The 18546-nt window shown below is 46.3% G+C and overlaps 4 protein-coding genes across 4 annotated transcripts in view; 2 read left to right on the plus strand and 2 right to left on the minus strand.

The window, feature by feature from the left end:
* The first annotated feature begins 5565 nt into the window (after positions 1–5565).
* On the plus strand, positions 5566–7338 carry LOC130384522 (transmembrane protein 158). Its single transcript, XM_056592748.1, has one exon. It carries the CDS (start codon positions 6087–6089, stop codon positions 6795–6797), a length of 711 nt encoding a protein of 236 aa, XP_056448723.1. The 5' UTR covers positions 5566–6086; the 3' UTR covers positions 6798–7338.
* A 600-nt stretch (positions 7339–7938) lies between these two features.
* On the plus strand, positions 7939–16659 carry cdcp1a (CUB domain containing protein 1a). Its single transcript, XM_056592639.1, has 9 exons — positions 7939–8140; positions 9082–9300; positions 9460–9807; positions 9946–10314; positions 11564–11761; positions 12402–12770; positions 13035–13391; positions 13847–13934; positions 14196–16659. Exons 1-9 carry the CDS (start codon positions 8071–8073, stop codon positions 14644–14646), a joined length of 2469 nt encoding a protein of 822 aa, XP_056448614.1. The 5' UTR covers positions 7939–8070; the 3' UTR covers positions 14647–16659.
* On the minus strand, positions 15877–17260 carry clec3ba (C-type lectin domain family 3, member Ba). Its single transcript, XM_056592641.1, has 3 exons — positions 16969–17260; positions 16695–16793; positions 15877–16506 (listed from the first exon to the last, which is right to left on the minus strand). The coding sequence occupies exons 1-3, from the start codon at positions 17204–17206 to the stop codon at positions 16106–16108; spliced, it is 738 nt and encodes a 245-aa protein (XP_056448616.1). The 5' UTR covers positions 17207–17260; the 3' UTR covers positions 15877–16105.
* Positions 17261–17906: 646 nt separating this feature from the next.
* The window catches only part of LOC130384451 (fasciculation and elongation protein zeta-2-like), a 4477-nt gene continuing 3837 nt past the window's right edge, over positions 17907–18546 (minus strand). Inside the window, exon 7 of the mRNA XM_056592642.1 lies at positions 17907–18546. This exon is cut by the window's right edge and continues 299 nt beyond it. The gene's annotated coding sequence lies outside the window, so the exon portion shown is untranslated.

Here is an 18546-nt window from a genome sequence, read left to right on the forward strand (position 1 = left end):
CCATCTTGTTTTTTAAAACAACTTTATCAATCCCGCCTCCAATGACAATGTGTACGCCTGCGAATTGATGTTTCAAATGTAATACATATTATCTGTTAAGATATCTCTATACATCTATATATACATTCATTATATCTATATCTATATATCTATATATATATATATATATATATATAAATAATATAATGTATTTATATATATAATATATACATACATATATAATTGCATCTATTACATATAAATGCATTACATTACACAGAAATACATTATAAATAAATAGATATAGATATAGATAGATAAGAGATTAAGATCCAGAAGTTAAACTTAAGGTGATGGTGTCTGTGTGTGTGTGTGTGTGTGTGTGTGTGTGTGTGTGTGTGTGTGTGTGTGTGTGTGTGTGTGTGTGTGTGTGTGTGTGTGTGTGTGTGTGTGTGTGTGTGTGTGTGTGTGTGTGTGTGCGTGCGTGCGTGCGTGCGTGCGTGCGTGCGTGCGTGCGTGCGTGCGTGCGTGCGTGCGTGCGTGCGTGCGTGCGTGCGTGCGTGTGTGCGTGTGTGCTTGCGTGCGTGCGTGTGTGTGCATGCATGCGTGGGTGTGTTGGTGTGTGTGTGCGTGATTGTGTGGGTGTGCACGGAGGAAAGCTTCTCCCACTGACGTAAGCGAGCTAAACTGGGGGCTGAGTTTCTCGGTCATACATCAGAGTCAGAGGAGCTGGCGCCCCGGGCAGGATGTGGCTGAGAGGAGGAAGGGGAGAGGGAAATGAGTTTGGACGCGATCGAGACACTGACTCTCCTGGTTCATCACAGAGAGCACAGAGTACGGAGACGCAGGGTCGGAGAGGGGGCGGTGTGCGCTCCTTGATGAACATGAAACCTTGTCCCCAGAGGCAAGTTGCTACCAGTACCACTGGATTGCATCCATTCAAAGTGCTTCATGTCCTCATGGATGAAATCAACACCTACAAAGACAAGGCGTTACACCCCGGGGTTCTGATTAAAATATTGAAATCTTTCCATCCCTTGTTTAAATAATGTAGCGTTAAACGTACGTAGGTAGTTCGTACATTTAACCAAACCTAGTCCCAGGATCATGTCCAGCTGACCATCCCCAAAGTGTGTACAGAGGGCAGGAATGAAGCTAAATACAGATTCCTTGCAACTGGAATACATTGAAATGGGACTGCCGAGCCGTGTGGCAAATGAGCACATCCTCAATGTCCAATGATGATGTGAGATCCGTGGACATTTGTATTTATTGGGCAAATTGAATTGTTGATTGTCGTCTGTGGGAAACGTCATGTTGCTGCTTCCTGACTTGGCCAGGGCACAAATGTCAAAGAGCTGTCATTATTACTATTATTATATTGTGTTCCTTTGTGATTAGATCTGAGTGATTCAATAAACATCTGATGAAGTGCTGGGTGAATTACAGAGCTGTGCACCATTATTTAATTTTTATGAATAAGGTTAATTATTATCGAAAGGTTTTACATCAAGCCTTGATTGTATAAGTGAATGTGGAAATGGGACTTGATGAACAATCAAGATTACAGAAAGAGAATCACATATAATCCTACCCTCACAATAACCACTTCATAATAGATAAAAAACTGTCAAACGTGACCTCGAACTGTTTCAATATTGTACGATTTGTGATGCTCTGCTGACAAATTACTTTCGGACTTTTCTGTCAAATTTGTTATTTACTGCTGTCAGTGTGTCTAACCCAAATGCAATAAAATAATTCAATAAATAACACACAACAATAGCTTAGAAAAATGCTCATTCCGGCTTGCTGATCAGGCGTCTTTGCTGTCTGGATATCACTCTTTTCAGCCTTTCAGGACAGGCCTACCTCCGATAAGCGAACCCACTGCCAGAATGTTGGTTCACTGGCATTCACTTTGATTACGCTGAAGCAATGTTTTTCTAGAGCCATAGCTCTACAGAGATGGTAACAGGACTGCTGTGTTTTCAGGGATCTGGGATCAGTATCCCCTCCTTCCCTGAGCAACTTTCCTCCCCCCCCCCCCCCCCCCCCCCCCACACACACACACACACACACACACACACACACACACACACACACACACACACACACACACACACACACACACACACACACACACACACACACACACACACACACACACACATACACACTTTACATCCCATTCCTGTTCTTCCCTGCAACTTCCAATTTCCACAACGACAAACTGCCCGCCGTGATCATTCCCTTTCAGCGGGTCACAGAACACGATAACATTTCCCTGGCCAGACCTTCAGATGACAAACTGCACGGCAAAGTGTATAAGACAATAAGGTTGGGGGTGGAGGGGTGCTTGGGGGGTGGGGGAGTGTAAGATCTGGCTTGTCCTGACCTGTTCAAGGGTGCCCCTCTTGAGAGATTGTTGTGCATGATATAAATCCTCATCCACAGATTCAAGCAGATTCAGGATTCAATCTTCACACCTCCTCCGTTTCCTCGTGCCCGGCCGCGGAGCTGTCTCGTATGCTTTCTGCACCTTCCGTCATTGGTTTTCCTCGAACTGTCGTTCAAAGGGGGCAGGTTACCGTGGTGCCCATGACGTTTCACATGGGCAGCTGCTCCAGGCTGTTTGTGGGGGGGGGGGGTCATTGATCTCTTCCAGGGAAGGGCCCACAGAAACAAAACAACACGCAGTATCGCCGAGTCTGATGATTCGTTGAGGCTGGTGCTTCAGGGTCCGAATGAATCACTCATAAGATTAGCCGCCGTTCTTTATATTGCATCGGTTTCAAAATCGTCCTTTTATTTTTGTTACATTTGATGATCCGCAGAACTTGTATTCCTCTTGGTTTGGGAGAACAGCCATTCAGAACGGTTGTGTCCCTTCACTGAACAAGCATTTAGGAAACCTTATCTTTGTGCATGTTACTAAGATGTCTACTTTTGTCACCTCTCGTTGACACATAAAAACGCTTGCGATGTTCGGCATTGCTATGGCTGAAATGGGATGGCCTATGGCCTAGTAGTTGCCTGCTTTGTGTCTGGTTTTTGTCTCATTAGTACTGCATAATTTATAGCAGAGAAACCACATGAAAGCTACCGATTCTTTGCAACTAATTAAAATATACTTCAATTTACATTCATTGTGTGAAGCTGACCATCCTTTAGAAACATGGTTGGACCCTTATATATGATTCTAACACAAAATAAGGCAACAGTTAAAAAACAAGTGATTAAAATTTGACTAATGTGAAAAGATGACAAGCAAATATCAAACCATATCCACCAACAGCAGTGATACGATTAACAAATAAACAAATCAAATAACAAGATGCTGATCTCCAGAGAAATATCTTCCCCACTTCACATGTAACTCATCCTCAACTTGGTTGAACTGAAGAGCCGGTTTGGTTACCGTGGTGATGAGCCCAGGGAGCGCTTAGTTATTGAAGGCATAAAAAAAGATTAATGAAGTCAGAGATGGACGCGCACCAGTCACATAAGACAAAGAAAAAATAAGTAGGCCTACACGGAGAAACCGAGTGGACACGGCCATCCCAGATTCAAGCTCTAATGAAGACAGCGTTAATAGTGTGTGCTCGGCTTGATAAAGGCTGGCTAGAGAACACTAACAACGTTTCTTCTTGGTTGTAAGAGACACATTTTTAGGGAACAAATATTTTATATATTCTCCTTTGGCACAAGAGACTTTTATCTCTTTGACATTTGCATTTTGGCACTGAAGCAATTTACATTTTTATAGCATAATGAACATGGAAGTCATTTACATTTTTTGCGGTTCACCCGCAGATTGCCTCAAGAGAATCTTGTGCGGAGGAGGTGCCAGTGGAAACGGCTGGGAGTGTTGGGGTGAACGTAGGATGTCTGGAGAGGACAGGAAAGGGGCCTCACCCCGTAAAAGAGACCAGAGAAGGAGACGTATTCTAATGACACTAAGTCATCAGCGCCTTTTCAGTCAGCTGGCCCCTCACATCAAATGGGCTCAGGCAGCACTGGAGTAAATCACATCATTATAGGGGGACTTAAAAACTGCTTATGTAAGTGCCAGCGTTCGTATTCTCTGATGAAGATTGAACAGAATAGCTAATGGTTATTTATCCCCACATGAATCAGCTGATTATGTTCTTTCAACTGACTATTCCCAATGATGAAAATGTGCTTTGTGAACGTGGGCTGCTTTACTTTCCTACTAGCGTTGTGTCAGGGGATTATAAGGGATTACGTTTAAATACGATTTGGGGATCCCCAAAACGTTTAGTAGGAAGGGAGGATAATATGGAAACCTCAGCTGGGAATATTCAGTGTGCATCTGTGTGTTCTGCTAACATCGGTAGGCCTATATCAGGAAGGCAGGTGTAAACAACGGACGTTCGGCAGCTCAGACTATCGCCCACTCGACAGCAGGGCAGTCGTGGCCTCTTGGTTAGGTTTCAGCTTGGGCTTGATTCCATTGACCTCAGCCTCGATAGATTTGTGAAAGCATAATTTAATTAATACAAAACAGGGACCAGAGTGACGCATGTAGGGGAGGAGGTTTGGGGCAGCAGGAGGTGCCACACAAGACCAGGTGTGTGTGTGTGTGTGTGTGTGTGTGTGTGTGTGTGTGTGTGTGTGTGTGTGTGTGTGTGTGTGTGTGTGTGTGTGTGTGTGTGTGTGTGTGTGTGTGTGTGTGTGTGTGTGTGTGTGTGTGTGTGTGCCACTACAACGGGTTTTATTAGAAGCTCTCAGGAAGAAAGGAACTGCAGCTGCGTCCCCGGATGTAATTGTGTTAAGAAACAACCATTTGATAATTGTGCCGACAAAAATGAGGGTTTGTGTGTGTGTGTGTGGGGGGGGGGCGGGGTGGGGGCACTAAGCTAACAAAGTAGTTTAGTAGTTACGTTAAAGCTCTTGTAATCCTGATGGTTGATTATTGATGCATTCCCCCCCCCCCCCAAACACACACACATACACTCTCACACACGTGTGCGCACATGCGCACGCACAAACACACTCACCCACTCAGACAAACGAGCACAAACACGCACACTCACACACACACACACACACACAGCCTGAGGTGACATTTACAAAAACCACAGAATTAAGACTTAATATCTCATTACGCAATATAGTAAAGCTGCGGGTAACAATTATGGACCATATCTTGGGAAACTGAAAGTGCTGATACCGCAATAAGACCTTCTATTAGTTTACAGATATCTATTCAACCCAAAATGACCTCAAGCAAAAGAAGACGAGTGAAATGGCAATTTGTTGGAATAGGAGTCGTGTAATGTTAAACACCTCAATGTTAAGAGATTATGAACACCGTGGCACAGTTTTAGACAAATTATTGACATTGAAAAACATGTTTTTTAATAATAAAATGTACCAGCCTAATCCTTATTAATTTTTGGGGGGGTTATTGTCAATCATTACAATTTTCCGCATAATGCACATTACAATACGCTATCAAAGTATTTTAAAACGAGACTTGTAGTCCTCCTACTGCTTTAAATCTCATGTGGCTCAACTTGTATTGTTATTGCTCTGCATCCCCGAACAGGCAACGGGAGCCGCGCGCGCAGTTGGAAACGCGCGGCGTGTCCCCGCGCAGGTGGATCTTTCTCCCGCCACTCCTGACTGCAAGCTCTCGTGCTCAACGTTCACAGCACTGACGACACAAGGGTTTGAGCACGGGGGGGTCGCGCTTGGCGAGGACAACCCGAAATATGCCTTACATCTTCCCGCCCTACAACACGAGACGATTGAGAAGAAGATGTCATCAAGGTAGCCTACTTCAAGCACTGAGCCCCCCAAAAGCACAGGAGGAGTAGAAACCTGAGTGACTTTACTATTTCTAGTGGTCGGGTGCCGGTGTGTGCACAGCTCTCCCACCAGGACTACAGTAGGACCCAGTCCGCTACCTATATTTCGTGTGATCTGGTGGCGGTCTACGGCTCTCCAGCGGGACTACAGTACGACTACGGATCTGGTTCCCCATCCCCACCGGAGAGGATAACCAGGGCGGCGCTCGGCTAGAACACGTCCCCGGCTGCCCAGAACACCATGCACCGGGCAGAGACGCGCCCAATGCCATGCTGAACCTCTCGCCGCCGACCCTTCTGCGGGCATTGACCGCCGTGGCCGGGCTGCTCCAGCTATGCCACGGCTGGAGCGACGAAGACCTGCTCCTGCCGCCCGTCAACTCGACCAACAGGTTCCTGGCCAACCTGGAGGTCGACGTTCACTACTCCAAGAGATCCGCGGTGGAGGACAGCGAAGCCTCGTCGTCGGACGGCTCCCTCCAGACCCCGTCTCAATGCAACGTGAGCGTCCAGCGGCTCCTGCCCACCTCGCTGGTGGCTCGCTGGGACAGCAACTTCGGGTTCCAGTGCGACGTGTTCATATACACCACAAACAACCACGGAAGGGCTTTTTTCTCGGCTTCCTTCAACAGGGCCATGTCGCCGGTGGTGATCGAGCACCTCGGCGTAACCGGTGGGCAGCAGGAGCTGAGGCTGTGCGTGGGCTGCGCTCTCTCCCGGTACAGGAGGTTCGGTCAGGGGAGGTCGAGGGGCCAGCAGGGGACTGGGGACTCGATCAATTTCTGCTGCGTGGATTTTAGCCTGGATGAACTCAAGGGGGACAAAAGTTGGAGGCTCAACCGAAAGCCCATCGAGTCGACGCTGGTGGCGTGCTTTATGACCCTGGTCATCATTGTGTGGAGCGTTGCTGCTCTCATATGGCCAGTGCCCATCATTGCAGGGTTTTTGCCCAATGGGATGGAGCAGAGACGACCGAGATAATTCAAGTTTTCTTTTTCTTCTTTTTTCTTCTGGATAAAAAGCCTGTGCTGCCTATACTGTTTGTAGCCATTCCAGCGGAGGTTTGTAATACGTTAAGCCAACTGGGGTTTGGTTTAGATTTAGCCGCTAGACCTCAAGGTGAGCTCCTGTAATAATGGAGCATTGTCTATTGCCTAGGTGTGTTTGTTTTTAACCCGTGTAGGCCTTTTTGTAGGTCAGCGTAACCGTGCTAACTTTTATCCTAAAACTCTGTATAGTTTTGGAACTTTATAGATTATTTTACTTTTAGGCTTATATTTAGGGATAGGATTTTTACATAGAAAATGTTCTTTAAACTGTGCTGTCATATGATATAACTTATTTAGTCGACTTTAAAATACACATGTAAGGTTTAAAAGTATATTCTTAACATATTCTCAGAATATAAAAGGTTTCTAAAGATAGAGATGATGCCAACATTTATATTGTCCGATTTATAATATCAAGTTCAACTTAAGAAAAGTGATCAGTTGTATTTATGTTACGATTACTATAATGAAAATAAAACGATATAATATTTACAATATCTTCTCAGTTTCATACTCTTATTTCCAAATTAAAATGCAGTGTGTGTGTGTGTGTGACGTGTGTGTGTGTGTGTGTGTGTGTGTGTGTGTGTGTGTGTGTGTGTGTGTGTGTGTGTGTGTGTGTGTGTGTGTGTGTGTGTGTGTGTGTGTGTGTGTGTGTGTGTGTGTGTGTGTGTGTGTGTGTCTGTGTGACATAGTATCTAGTAATAACGCTATAAAGAGTAATAATTGCATTTTAAGACAGCAAGGAAGTCTTAGTTATTTGCATGGAACACATGGCTTTCATTGCGGCCTACTGGTCGGTTTTTGTTAGAAATGTCTCCAATCCATTCATTCATTTGGAGGCACTTATTGGACTAAGCGTGGAAAGTTTTCGTAAAACATTTTTGATACAAAGAAATTAGTTGCTAAAGACAGATTTAAATGGCGGTAGCCTACTACTACTTTATACACATTCGTATATGAATAGGCCTGTTCTGAACTTAGAGACGGCAGGCTACCAAGGGATGGTATGGAGCGTGAAACGGGGCCTGGTGCCCCGCCTTACCTGGAAGAGGTGTGGTGTCTAACTACAGGAAGTAGGCAGGCAGTTGGCGAATAATCAACAGCGCGTGGCCATCATTTTCGTCGCTATGAATTTTCTTCCATCATGAAATACAACCGCAACTTTCCAGGGGCTTCGACTTACCACCACCTGTTGTTCGACCATGGTCTCATCCGCGCTCCGACGGGCCGTAGGGGTGCTCCTACTCACAGCTGCGATTCTCAATGTGTCAGGTAAGTCACGTCCACCTCTGACTGTGTGGTTGCTCTATGACATTATTACGAGGGAGAGCGTGAAGCGTGTTGGAGTTCTGGATACGTTTCTGCTGTTATGCTGTCTCAATAATGAAGAGGTATGGGTGTGGGTGTGTGTCTGTGTGTATCCACATGTTTTTTTTTTTTTTTACCTATACCTATTGGTTGAATGAACGCCGAATGTTAACATGTGATCCGATGTGTGATCCATTTTAAACCTGGACTCTACACATTTCGCCTGGGAAACGTATCTTTATCTAGTTGAGAGATCCCCGTTGAGGAGAGGAATAAATCGTTGGTGTGTGTGTGTGTGTGTGTGTGTGTGTGTGTGTGTGTGTGTGTGTGTGTGTGTGTGTGTGTGTGTGTGTGTGTGTGTGTGTGTGTGTGTGTGTGTGTGTGTGTGTGTGGTGGATGGTGTGTGTTTGTGTGTGTATACAGGCCACTGTTTGTACTGGAGTGGGTACATAAAGGTGATTGTGTGCATAGTCTAATCTCTCCCAGCACAGCTCTGTCCTGCAATTACAAACATGCTCTGAATGGGAAAACAAACTATTTCCTATCAAAACCCATGGTGAAAATGTGTAGGACACAAAATCACAAGAAACAAGTCACCGCCATTCACATGGAAGTCCATCCTTTTATGTAGAGGTTAAGTTAACCCTAACATACAGGACATGTTTATTAATTATTAACATTTGACAAATCATCCTCCACCATCTTCCACTCTCTCCCGCTCTCTTAATGTGTTGCCTATTGTTGGGGCTAACCCTAACCCTTTTTTTCCTTTTGTTTGATTGTCTTTACTGCCTGAATGTATTCATTTCTTATGTGTAAAGCGTCTTTTAGTAGCCTACTTAGAAAAGCGATATAAAAAACGGATAAATTATTATTTATTATTAATGTGTGTCCGTTCTATCCAGGGGTCTGGATAATCCCTTTCAGCCTTGACGGGGGCACTAGCTACAACTTTAGTAATAGTAATGATGGCAGACAGCCAGAATGCCTTGTGTGCGTTAAGGAGGGTCGGAAACAAACATGCCAGGCATCGGTTCTGCTACAAGGACCGGCCTCTGTCATAGTGGATTTCCACTGCTCCAAACTGCAAGACGTGATCCACTTGGAAGTTCGTCGGAATATAGGTAAGCATCGGTTTAGGATGCGTCACTGAACACAATGGAACGGATGGTTGCGTTATGTAACGATGCGATCATATTATCCATTGGCGCTGAATACTCACAATATTTGATGCCGTCTTTGAACACTCTCTTTGTTGTTGCCATGGTAATTGTGCTCTGTAGAATGCACGAAACAATCCTGCAATGGAAATATCACCATGGAGGAACCTAGTGGACTATTGGGGTTCAACCGCACCTACGTTTGGACCCTGATGGCGGCAGCACACAAAGCCTTTCTGATAGACTTCACCGGGACCGGTCTGAGACAGATCCATCCGTCACAAGCGTGCCCAGACAAGAACACCTACACACTGCAGGCGGTGGGGAGAGTGGCCATCGGGAGGTACTGCAAGGACGGCCCCATCAGCCAAGCCCAAGTGCTGAACCAGGGATCCTTCGCCGTGCACGTGCCCGCCGGGGAACCACTGCGAGCGGGACCCTTCCATGTTTCAGTCGGGGAAGAGATAAAATGTGAGCGTGTTGCCAGATTTGATATGTTTATAGGTTTATGAAATGTGAACAATTTTTTTGTTCAGATGGTTTTCATGGGGATCAAAAATCTCCTGCCGTTCAACGGAACAATACCCTTGATTTCTGCCCTCCTTTCAGCCCTCGCCAAAATCAAAGTGGTCCTGCCGACGGGGACCTCGTCGTCACCGGTGGACCTGCTCTCCCCGAACTACCCACAGAGCTTCCCCGACGACGACCTGGTCCAGTGGGAGATCCAGTTGCCCGGGAGGCACAGCGCCGCGGTCCAGGTGGTCAACCACACGGAGCCGGCCTGCCGGAAGAAGGGGACCGCCGGGGTGTACGGCGAAGGCGGGAGGGCCATCCTCGGGCTGTCGGACCCCCGGCCGGTCCGGGAGAAGCACAACTTCACCATGACCCTGAAGAACTGCGAGATGGGCCGCACCCGCCGCAGCCCCCGCGGGCTGTCCCTCCACCTCAGAGTGACCGCGACGCCCACCGGCAAGCCAGGTCTGTGTGTCTGTGCGTGCATGGCTTCAGGCTGGGGGTGGGGTGCTACCGGTGTACGGGGGTCTTCTGGTTTTATCATTACTGGGGAACCGGTTGGGGGGACTGGTGAATCGTTACTGATATGCTGGTGTATACTGGTGTATGCTGGTATAATATGACTGGTATACTGGTGTACTGCTGTATCATTACTGGTATACTGGTGTAAACTGGTGTATCATTCTTGATATACACTGGTATATCATTAATGATGTACTGTTTTATACAAGTGTATTGGTATATCGTACTGATTTACTGTTCTTTACTGGTGTAATGGTATATAATTTGTGATATAGGCTACTAGTGTATACTGCTGTACTTGTATATCATTCCTGATATAAATAATTCCTGATATACAGCTGTATGTATACTGGTGTATTGTTGTATCATTCCTGATATACCGGTCTGCTTGTATATCATTAGTGCTAATCTGGTGCCATAACTATTGTTCAAAGTTATGACGTCTGTATTTATTATAGTGCAGGGTTTTTATGCCTTCCCAATGCACGCGGGGAATGGGATTGCTTGCAGGTTTACAGCCACTCCCTGATAAACTGTCATAAACCATTTGCCTGAAGTCTAGCAACGAAACGTTGCATGAAAATATTTTATTGGAAGTTGCAAGTTTGTTTAACACTAGTGTTCCCTTTCTGTATTGTATTCTTGTTTTATTGAGTCCCATCCCTAGTAAAACATATGACACTCCATTTTATTGTTTTTCCCCTAATACCAGTTCCATTCTCAAAGGTATCCACACACATTAGGCAACCCTCCTCACCCTCTGAAGGGGCAAGAAAAAACACATCACTATTGACAATATACTCTGTTGGGAATGTCAAATGTAGAGACATAAACATTGATTTTTCCTCTAGATATCCCATTGTGTAAGAACACAGCCCACTAAGTTAATACCAGACTTCCCCCTGTTGGTTTTTAAACTACGTAAACTTGCATTTGGATATCCGAGTAATGGTGGGGAAACTTTTGGAAAGATTACGCATCATGCTCAGAACTTCAGGGAGCTCCCGAGATGGCCTAACCCCTGAGTCATGTGTGCGTGTTGTAACTCGGCTGTAGATAGACAATTCATGTTTGGGCAAGCAACAAGGGAAGAAATTAAAGGGTAGATACAGGTCACTGTCTGTGCGCATTATTGATTTTTCCATCTGTTCTTATTGAGTGTGTTTTTCAATGTTGACATTTCTTTTTGTAGTGTTGTGTTCTGTGAACCTGACGACTGGACAGGGTCTTTCCCTGAACCTTAAGAAGCTACGACCTGACTCTGAGTGTCTGATGACCATGAACTCCGTGGCCACGGGGACCATCCTGGTTCCGTCATACGGGGTTGCACAACTGTCTTTCCAGGACTGTTCTCCAGCCGACGTTTGGGTCACGGCCAACAGAGTCATCGGTGAGTACATTTTGAGTCATGTAAATGGATCAATAACCTCATTGTGTGATTTACCCCTCCTAAAGAACAGACTATAAAGTACTGAAACCAGCACAGTATTGTTGTGTTCAAAGCGTACGATAGATCGGATTCTATATTTTGGTATGGTAGACATCCCCATTAAAAGCATGTGTTTATCACCAGCTGTAGCTCTGAGTAAATATAGACGCTTAACTTCAGCTTGGTAAACCTCCTTTGTTGCTATAGAGCCAGCCAACCAGTAGTTTTTTCGTCATCAGCGTCCACCCTTATGATTAACTGGACCATTGTACCTTTCCTGAAACCTGTTGAGCAGCACTGGTTGTTATGCGGTCCTTGTAGTCGGCATGAGTACAGCGAATACGCCACAGAGTGCCGCACACTGAGGTTTCTTCAAGCAACTCGTTTTTTTTTCGACTAGCTGATAAGTGACGAGTGCTAGTACCTACCAGACTATTATCTGTGCATTCCAGAAATGCTAGACTGCTAACCGGAACAACACTGTCACACTTGGACATTTTAGCTGTAATAAAAAAAAAAGAAGAAAAAAAAGATTCAACAACAATTCAATCATTATCCTCAATCTTTCAGTGACCGTGAAACCGTCGTGTGTGTTTTTTAGAGGCCCACTTCCGGAAGCCCTTCCCCCTAGAAGTCCCCTCCCTGCCCCCCTGTCTCCCGGCCCCCCTGAGGAGCGTCACCTGGTCCCTGGTTCACCCGGCCAGGGGCAGCACGGAGGTCCTCAGCCCCGGCGACGGACTCAAACGGTCGTTCCCCGGCCGGCCCTGCAACGGCAGTCTGACGCTCGCCGTCGCCGAGGACGGGGGCGGCACGCCCCTCGGAACCTTCTGCCCCGGGGGGCCCATCCAGAGCGTCCAGTTCCGCTCCAACGTGTCCGTCACGGCCTCCGTCGACCAGGCGAGCCGGAGGGGGGTCCAGCCCTCCACGCGCCAGTCTCGGCTGGGGGCGCACTTCAAGGAGGAGATCACAGGTGAGGCCTTTAAGCGTACCGCGCCAGTGGGTCACATTTGACTGATTAGGCTGTTGTATGCTGGTATAGTACGACTGATATACTGGTGTATACAGCCTCCTTTGATTGGTATTGGGGTCAAGGGGGTGTCATCAATATTTGGCCTGTTAAGCCTCTTCGAGACTGTAACGGTGATTATGGGCTGTGCAAATATAATCGAATTGAATCGAATTTGAGGGTTTGATCCGTGGTTCTCTCGTTCTTTGCGCCGCGCGTCGCCCCCAGAGGACTACATATTCACCCTGGCGCCGAAGGGAAGCGAGCCCACCCTCCTGGCCAGCCCCGGCTGGCCAGAGGGCATGCAGTCGTACTCCAGCATCTCCTGGATCGTCAGGGTGCCCGCCAAGCAGGAGGCCCACCTGGTGTTCGTCAACCTCAGCCAGCCCAAGTGCAGCAACCGCCACACCAGCATCCGCATCCGCCTGCTGGACTCGGCCGAGGAGATGTATAGCCGGCGGGAGGACGAGGAGGCGGAGGAACAGGTGGACGTCCCCGGCTCCTTCTACCTGAACATATCCAACTGCATGATGGAGAGCGGAAAGTTCAGCATGCTCACCGAGATGACGCTGGGCAAGAGCAGGAGTAAGCAAAGCACGCGAATGCATTCGAGAGATCCCAGAGTCACAAAGTGGAATTTGAATGAAGGGGCTTGAAATTAGGTGTATTTGTAGGACTGTAGAGAGAGAGAGAGAGAGAGAGAGAGAGAGAGAGAGAGAGAGAGAGAGAGAGAGAGAGAGAGAGAGAGAGAGAGAGGGAGGGGGAGAGGGAGAGAGAGAGGGGGGGGGGAGAGAGAGGGAGAGAGAGGGAGAGGGAGAGGGAGAGGAGGGGGAGAGGGAGAGAGAGAGAGAGAGAGAGAGAGAGAGAGAGAGAGAGAGAGAGAGAGAGAGAGGGGGGGGGGAGAGAAAGAGAGAGGGGGAGAGAGAGAGAGAGAGAGAGAGAGAGAGAGAGAGAGAGAGAGAGAGAGAGAGAGAGAGAGATTATTATTTTGGTAGAGCAAGGGTTTCATGAGTGTTTGGTTCTTGTTTGGTGATGCGCAGACTTCCTGCTGACCGTCATCGCGAGCGTGGTGTCAGTCCTGCTGGTGATCGCTGCTGTTGTGTTGGCCGTGGTCTGTGTGGTCATCAGGTGAGCCCCCATCTGGCCAATATGGCGTCGGCAACGTTGCATTGTTAACGATTTGTAAATAATTAATTACACAATATATATTGGCATCCTTCCAAAACCCATGAATTTATTTTAATTACAATTGTATAAATTGTATATATTTTATAAGAATATCCCAGTTTATTCTGTTGTTTTTTTGTGTTGTTTTTTAAAGGGACTCATTAAAATCGACTATTCATCTATTAATCTATTAATCTATCTGTTTATCTCCAATGTTCTCAGGAAGAAGAAGAAGGAGCTAAGTCGCAATCAAGTGTCCGTCTACAACCCCGCCGGGGCCATCTTCCGTCCCGGGGTGAGTAACCTGCCCGGTGAGGACGAGTACCACGTCTACGCCTCCATTGAGGACACCATGGTTTACACACACCTGCTGAAGAAGGAGATCAGCATGGAAGGGGACGCAGACGTGGCGACGTACCGACCGTTCACCGGGCCGACAGAGCCCCAGAGACCACCGTCCGCTATCAACCCAGCGGTGGACACCTATCGACCGTTCATGGGGACGCCTCATATAGGCCCGCCGGTGCCACGAGCCAACCGAGCCAGTCGAGACCTGTCCGCGGCGCAGGACGACATGCACGCCCCCGACGGCCAGAGTGACCTCGGGGCCCCCGAAGAGCCCGCCTCTGAACGGCCAGCGCTGGGGAATCGGATGGAGCCAGAGGGGCAGTGACTGAAGAGGGAGACCGGTCACCTTGTTTTTTCCGTTATGTGGAGGACACATTCCCTGGAGTGGATGTGAGAACCCACGCTAACGCAGCGCCTTATGAAGAGGCCGTCCACCTCTTTTCGTCGCTTTAGTCCCACCGAAGCCACAGAGGATGGGAATAGGATGAACTTGGTCCAAGCCCTCTTGGACCAATTCATACCTGGGAGGAATGCCTCGGTGCGAAGATGCTCACTGTGATAGTGATATGGTCAACGGACCTGAGACATGGAGAGCTAACACACTCGTGTGTTTGGCAGAATTTGGAATATTTGCGTTTTCGACTATTTATATTTGTGTTATGTGGTACTCTATGTGAGTATATTTCGTGTCAAACTGGATGAGGGATGTTACAACACTCAATATGTATATATTGTGTTCTGTGTCTCTGTTTTGCCTGAGTAATGAAATGCGGATTTCATAATGACAAATTAATAATAAATCAATCTTTGTATGATTTCTTTCAACTAACCAATTTGTGATCATCTTTTTAATTATTGTCATATTCATTCATCACCATGATTGGCCCCTTTTTGGTCCCAGCCAGGCCATTAATAAATAGGTGAGCATCCTGTGAGAATCAGTCAAAATGTCCAACGATAACTTTACAGCCAGGGACAGAGAGAGAACGCTGTATGCCTTTGGTTTTCCATAGTGTGGAAAGGTCCATTTTCGCGCATGAGAACTTCAGTATTTGCATAATCCCACCCTGCTGTCATGGTTATTTTTCTCCTAATGCAAATATCGGATAACTGACATTGTGGGATTTGTATTCAATGTAGAATTTGTGCCAAACAATTAATCACTGACTCAAATCACCTTGTGGATGTATAAAGTGTACTCAGGTTGCAGGCACCAATCAGATGATAAGAAACATCCACGCAGGTCAGAGACACACGTAAGAGCTTCTTTTGTTTACTCAACTCACCGCAGTGGAAGACCGGAGAAGAACAGCAACTAATCCTTTAAGTGCTTTGCATACAGTCACTGAGCTCCTATGACTGTTTGTGATCAAACCTTGCAGCCCCCAATTTCCTATAAAGAACCTCTTCGGACAACCAAATTTTGCAACGGCAAGGGCAGAATTATCGTTCCGTTTTTTGGCTTATAAAAGATAAATGTAGTGTGCAATCAATGTTTCTTTAAAATGTATAACGCAAATGTATGATACATATAAATGGAGTCAACTGTAATGCTGATGTGTTTATTAGTAGGCTATATGACACAGTATCGCGGGACTTAAGACTACAGTTGTGAGGCAACAGGACAATGTTTTTAGCTTTCTCAGTCCTGCATTCCTGACAAGCTACGTCATTTAATTAGGTTTTAGAAATGAGTACAGGTGCAGGTTACAACTTCCTATGAATATCGGTTCACACTTAAACATGCTTCATGTTTTTCAAAAGGACAACAGGGGCAGTCCTCGTTAAACAATATTAAACTCACACACGGAGACTTTTTCAGCACGGCAGTTTTCGTCAAACCATTTCCCGTTGGCCGAGGTGGACATGATGGCACAGTTCTGGCCCCGCCCACCGTCCGGCTGCAGCGTGATGACCGTCTCCCAATTCTTGAAGCGCACACCCTGCCCTGATTGGTCCACCCACTGGCCCTCGGTGATCATATCATTGATCCCTAACCAGACGTGCTCCTCTTGGCCGATGCTCCGGAGCACGTACTCATAGAGCCGGTCGTTTTCATCCCCGGTCACAGGGGTGCCCAGGCTGCCCCCCTTGGCGACGCAGTCTTCACTGGCTGCATGGTAGTTCTTCTTCACAGGATCCGCCAGGAAACACTTGCCCAGGACCTTTGTGCCTCGCAAGCAAACTTTTGCGGGAGTGGTAGTAGTAGAACAAGTTAGAAGTCAGTTCTAGTATGTTACAACCCAAAGTGTCTTTCATACACTATATAGTTATATAACCCCTGGTCAATTTTTCAATAATAATAACTTAAATCTAAAACATTGTTTGTATAGGAGTGGATTGTTGGCAAGCGATCTCTTTCAGGTACTATACCTGTTTGTAATGCTTGATGTTCTTTCAGTAGATTCAGCTCTTCTAAAATATCATCAATCTGCTTCTGCATCTTCTCGATCACAGCATTGTTTGCAGCCTCTGTTGAAGTAACAAGAGGAACCAAATGAAGATCAAGATCTGTCCTTTGGCAATCTTGGTTTTTGTTTCTTGACTTTTGATGAGCGCTCTGTATTTAAAGAGCTGCAAAGACCACGAGGATGTGTGCTGTGCAATGAAATGATTTCCTCTGAAATTGAAAGAAAAAATGCCTCACCTTTCCTTGCGTTCTTCTTCTTTGCACTTGCAGGGGTCTGCTGAAGAGCGGGACTCACCAGAAGAAGGAGACATAGTATCAAGCTAGCCCCTCTAAGGTCCATCACAAAAACACTTTTAAAGGCGACGTTAGGGCTGTTTTCATGTACTGCTGGTGAAACACCAAAGTGCTGTGTCGCGGCGAGGACTTGGCCAAAAGCAGATGTGAATCTTACACCCCGGTCGTGGCTGCACAGCATTGTATGAGGAAATCCTTTCTTGAACACACCAAATGGTTTACAGACGTCTCATTATTGTCTTATATTATTGCCTGTTTTTCTGCCTAATGCAGGACTCCAGGCCGATGAAGCTGTATTTTAGCAGCATAATCAATAGCTACTTTGGCTGTTTCCAAAAATAATTGGGGGCCACTAAAGAGACAAAGCAATTAAGCAAACGACTATTAACCAATCTTCATTTAGCATGTGTTTCAGAGAATTTCTGGCTGCCCGCTAATCGAATTGAACCTAAATCCCTCAGTGTTTCTGGCACACAAGGCCTGCTCTATTCCTAGTGATGGTCGGTCAGAGGTGAGTGTGTTTTGGCCCCTAGTCCAGGGCCTGCATCTGGTTTCGCTCAGGAAACTGGAGCATGCCCAGCCGGCAGATGGCAGAGGCTTACATCATGTGCAAAACGTTCTGTTTCGGTTGTTTTCATTTGTTTTGCATGCTGTCCTGACTTTTAGCATGGAAGGTCGAGCAAGCGGAACCCTCTGAACCCGCTGCTTGAATACATTTTTCCTGGTCGTTTCCTGCTTTACAAGCAGTACGAAAAGCCATAATAATTAACCATTCACCGGGTGAAATACTGGTTACTCAACTATGAACATATTTAGACTACACTTTTGTTTTTCTTCTATTACTCTTCTATAAGCCTGACAATGAACACTGACATGTCTTAGTTGTATTATTTATTGAACAATTTGTACATAATTAGCATTTAGCCCTTCCACCAATTCAATATTTGTCATAAAAGAAGCAATGTAAAAAATATCCAGCCAAGGCAGTTCGACCATTTGATCAAATAAATAACCAAGTTAACTAAATAACTAAGTTACCAAAAGTCAGCATTTCACTGTGCAAAGTTCTCACTGTGTCAGCGTAAAGGGAAGTTCATTACAACGTCTCTGATTCAGAGATCCATTCTGTGTCTCAGTGTTGGAGGAAGTGCAAAGGTCACTCATCTGTACCAACTGCATAGGGGAGTTAATGAGTCAACAGTCACAGAGGGCAGTGCTGTGTTTCAGTCCTGAGAACGTGGCCTTGGCATTAAGCAATGCCCCTTCCTTTAGAACAGATGGACCACTTCACTAAACAGTGAAGATTCTGTCTACAGTAACAGTACTGAATTGCATATCAGGGTTTTAGTTTTCCCACACCCTCTGTGGTTGGAGAACAGGGTACAGCAAGGCAGAGAGCCATGGGCACCTGTACCGGGTGCAAATAGCTTCGGTCTCTTAATGATCGCTACAGGGTTGGGGAAAGGGTGCATCTAGAGTTGGGAAATAGTCCCTCACGAAATACCTCTCCAATATCCAAAT

This window comes from Gadus chalcogrammus, chromosome 6 (assembly GCF_026213295.1).
Source record: "Gadus chalcogrammus isolate NIFS_2021 chromosome 6, NIFS_Gcha_1.0, whole genome shotgun sequence".
NCBI lineage: Eukaryota > Metazoa > Chordata > Actinopteri > Gadiformes > Gadidae > Gadus > Gadus chalcogrammus.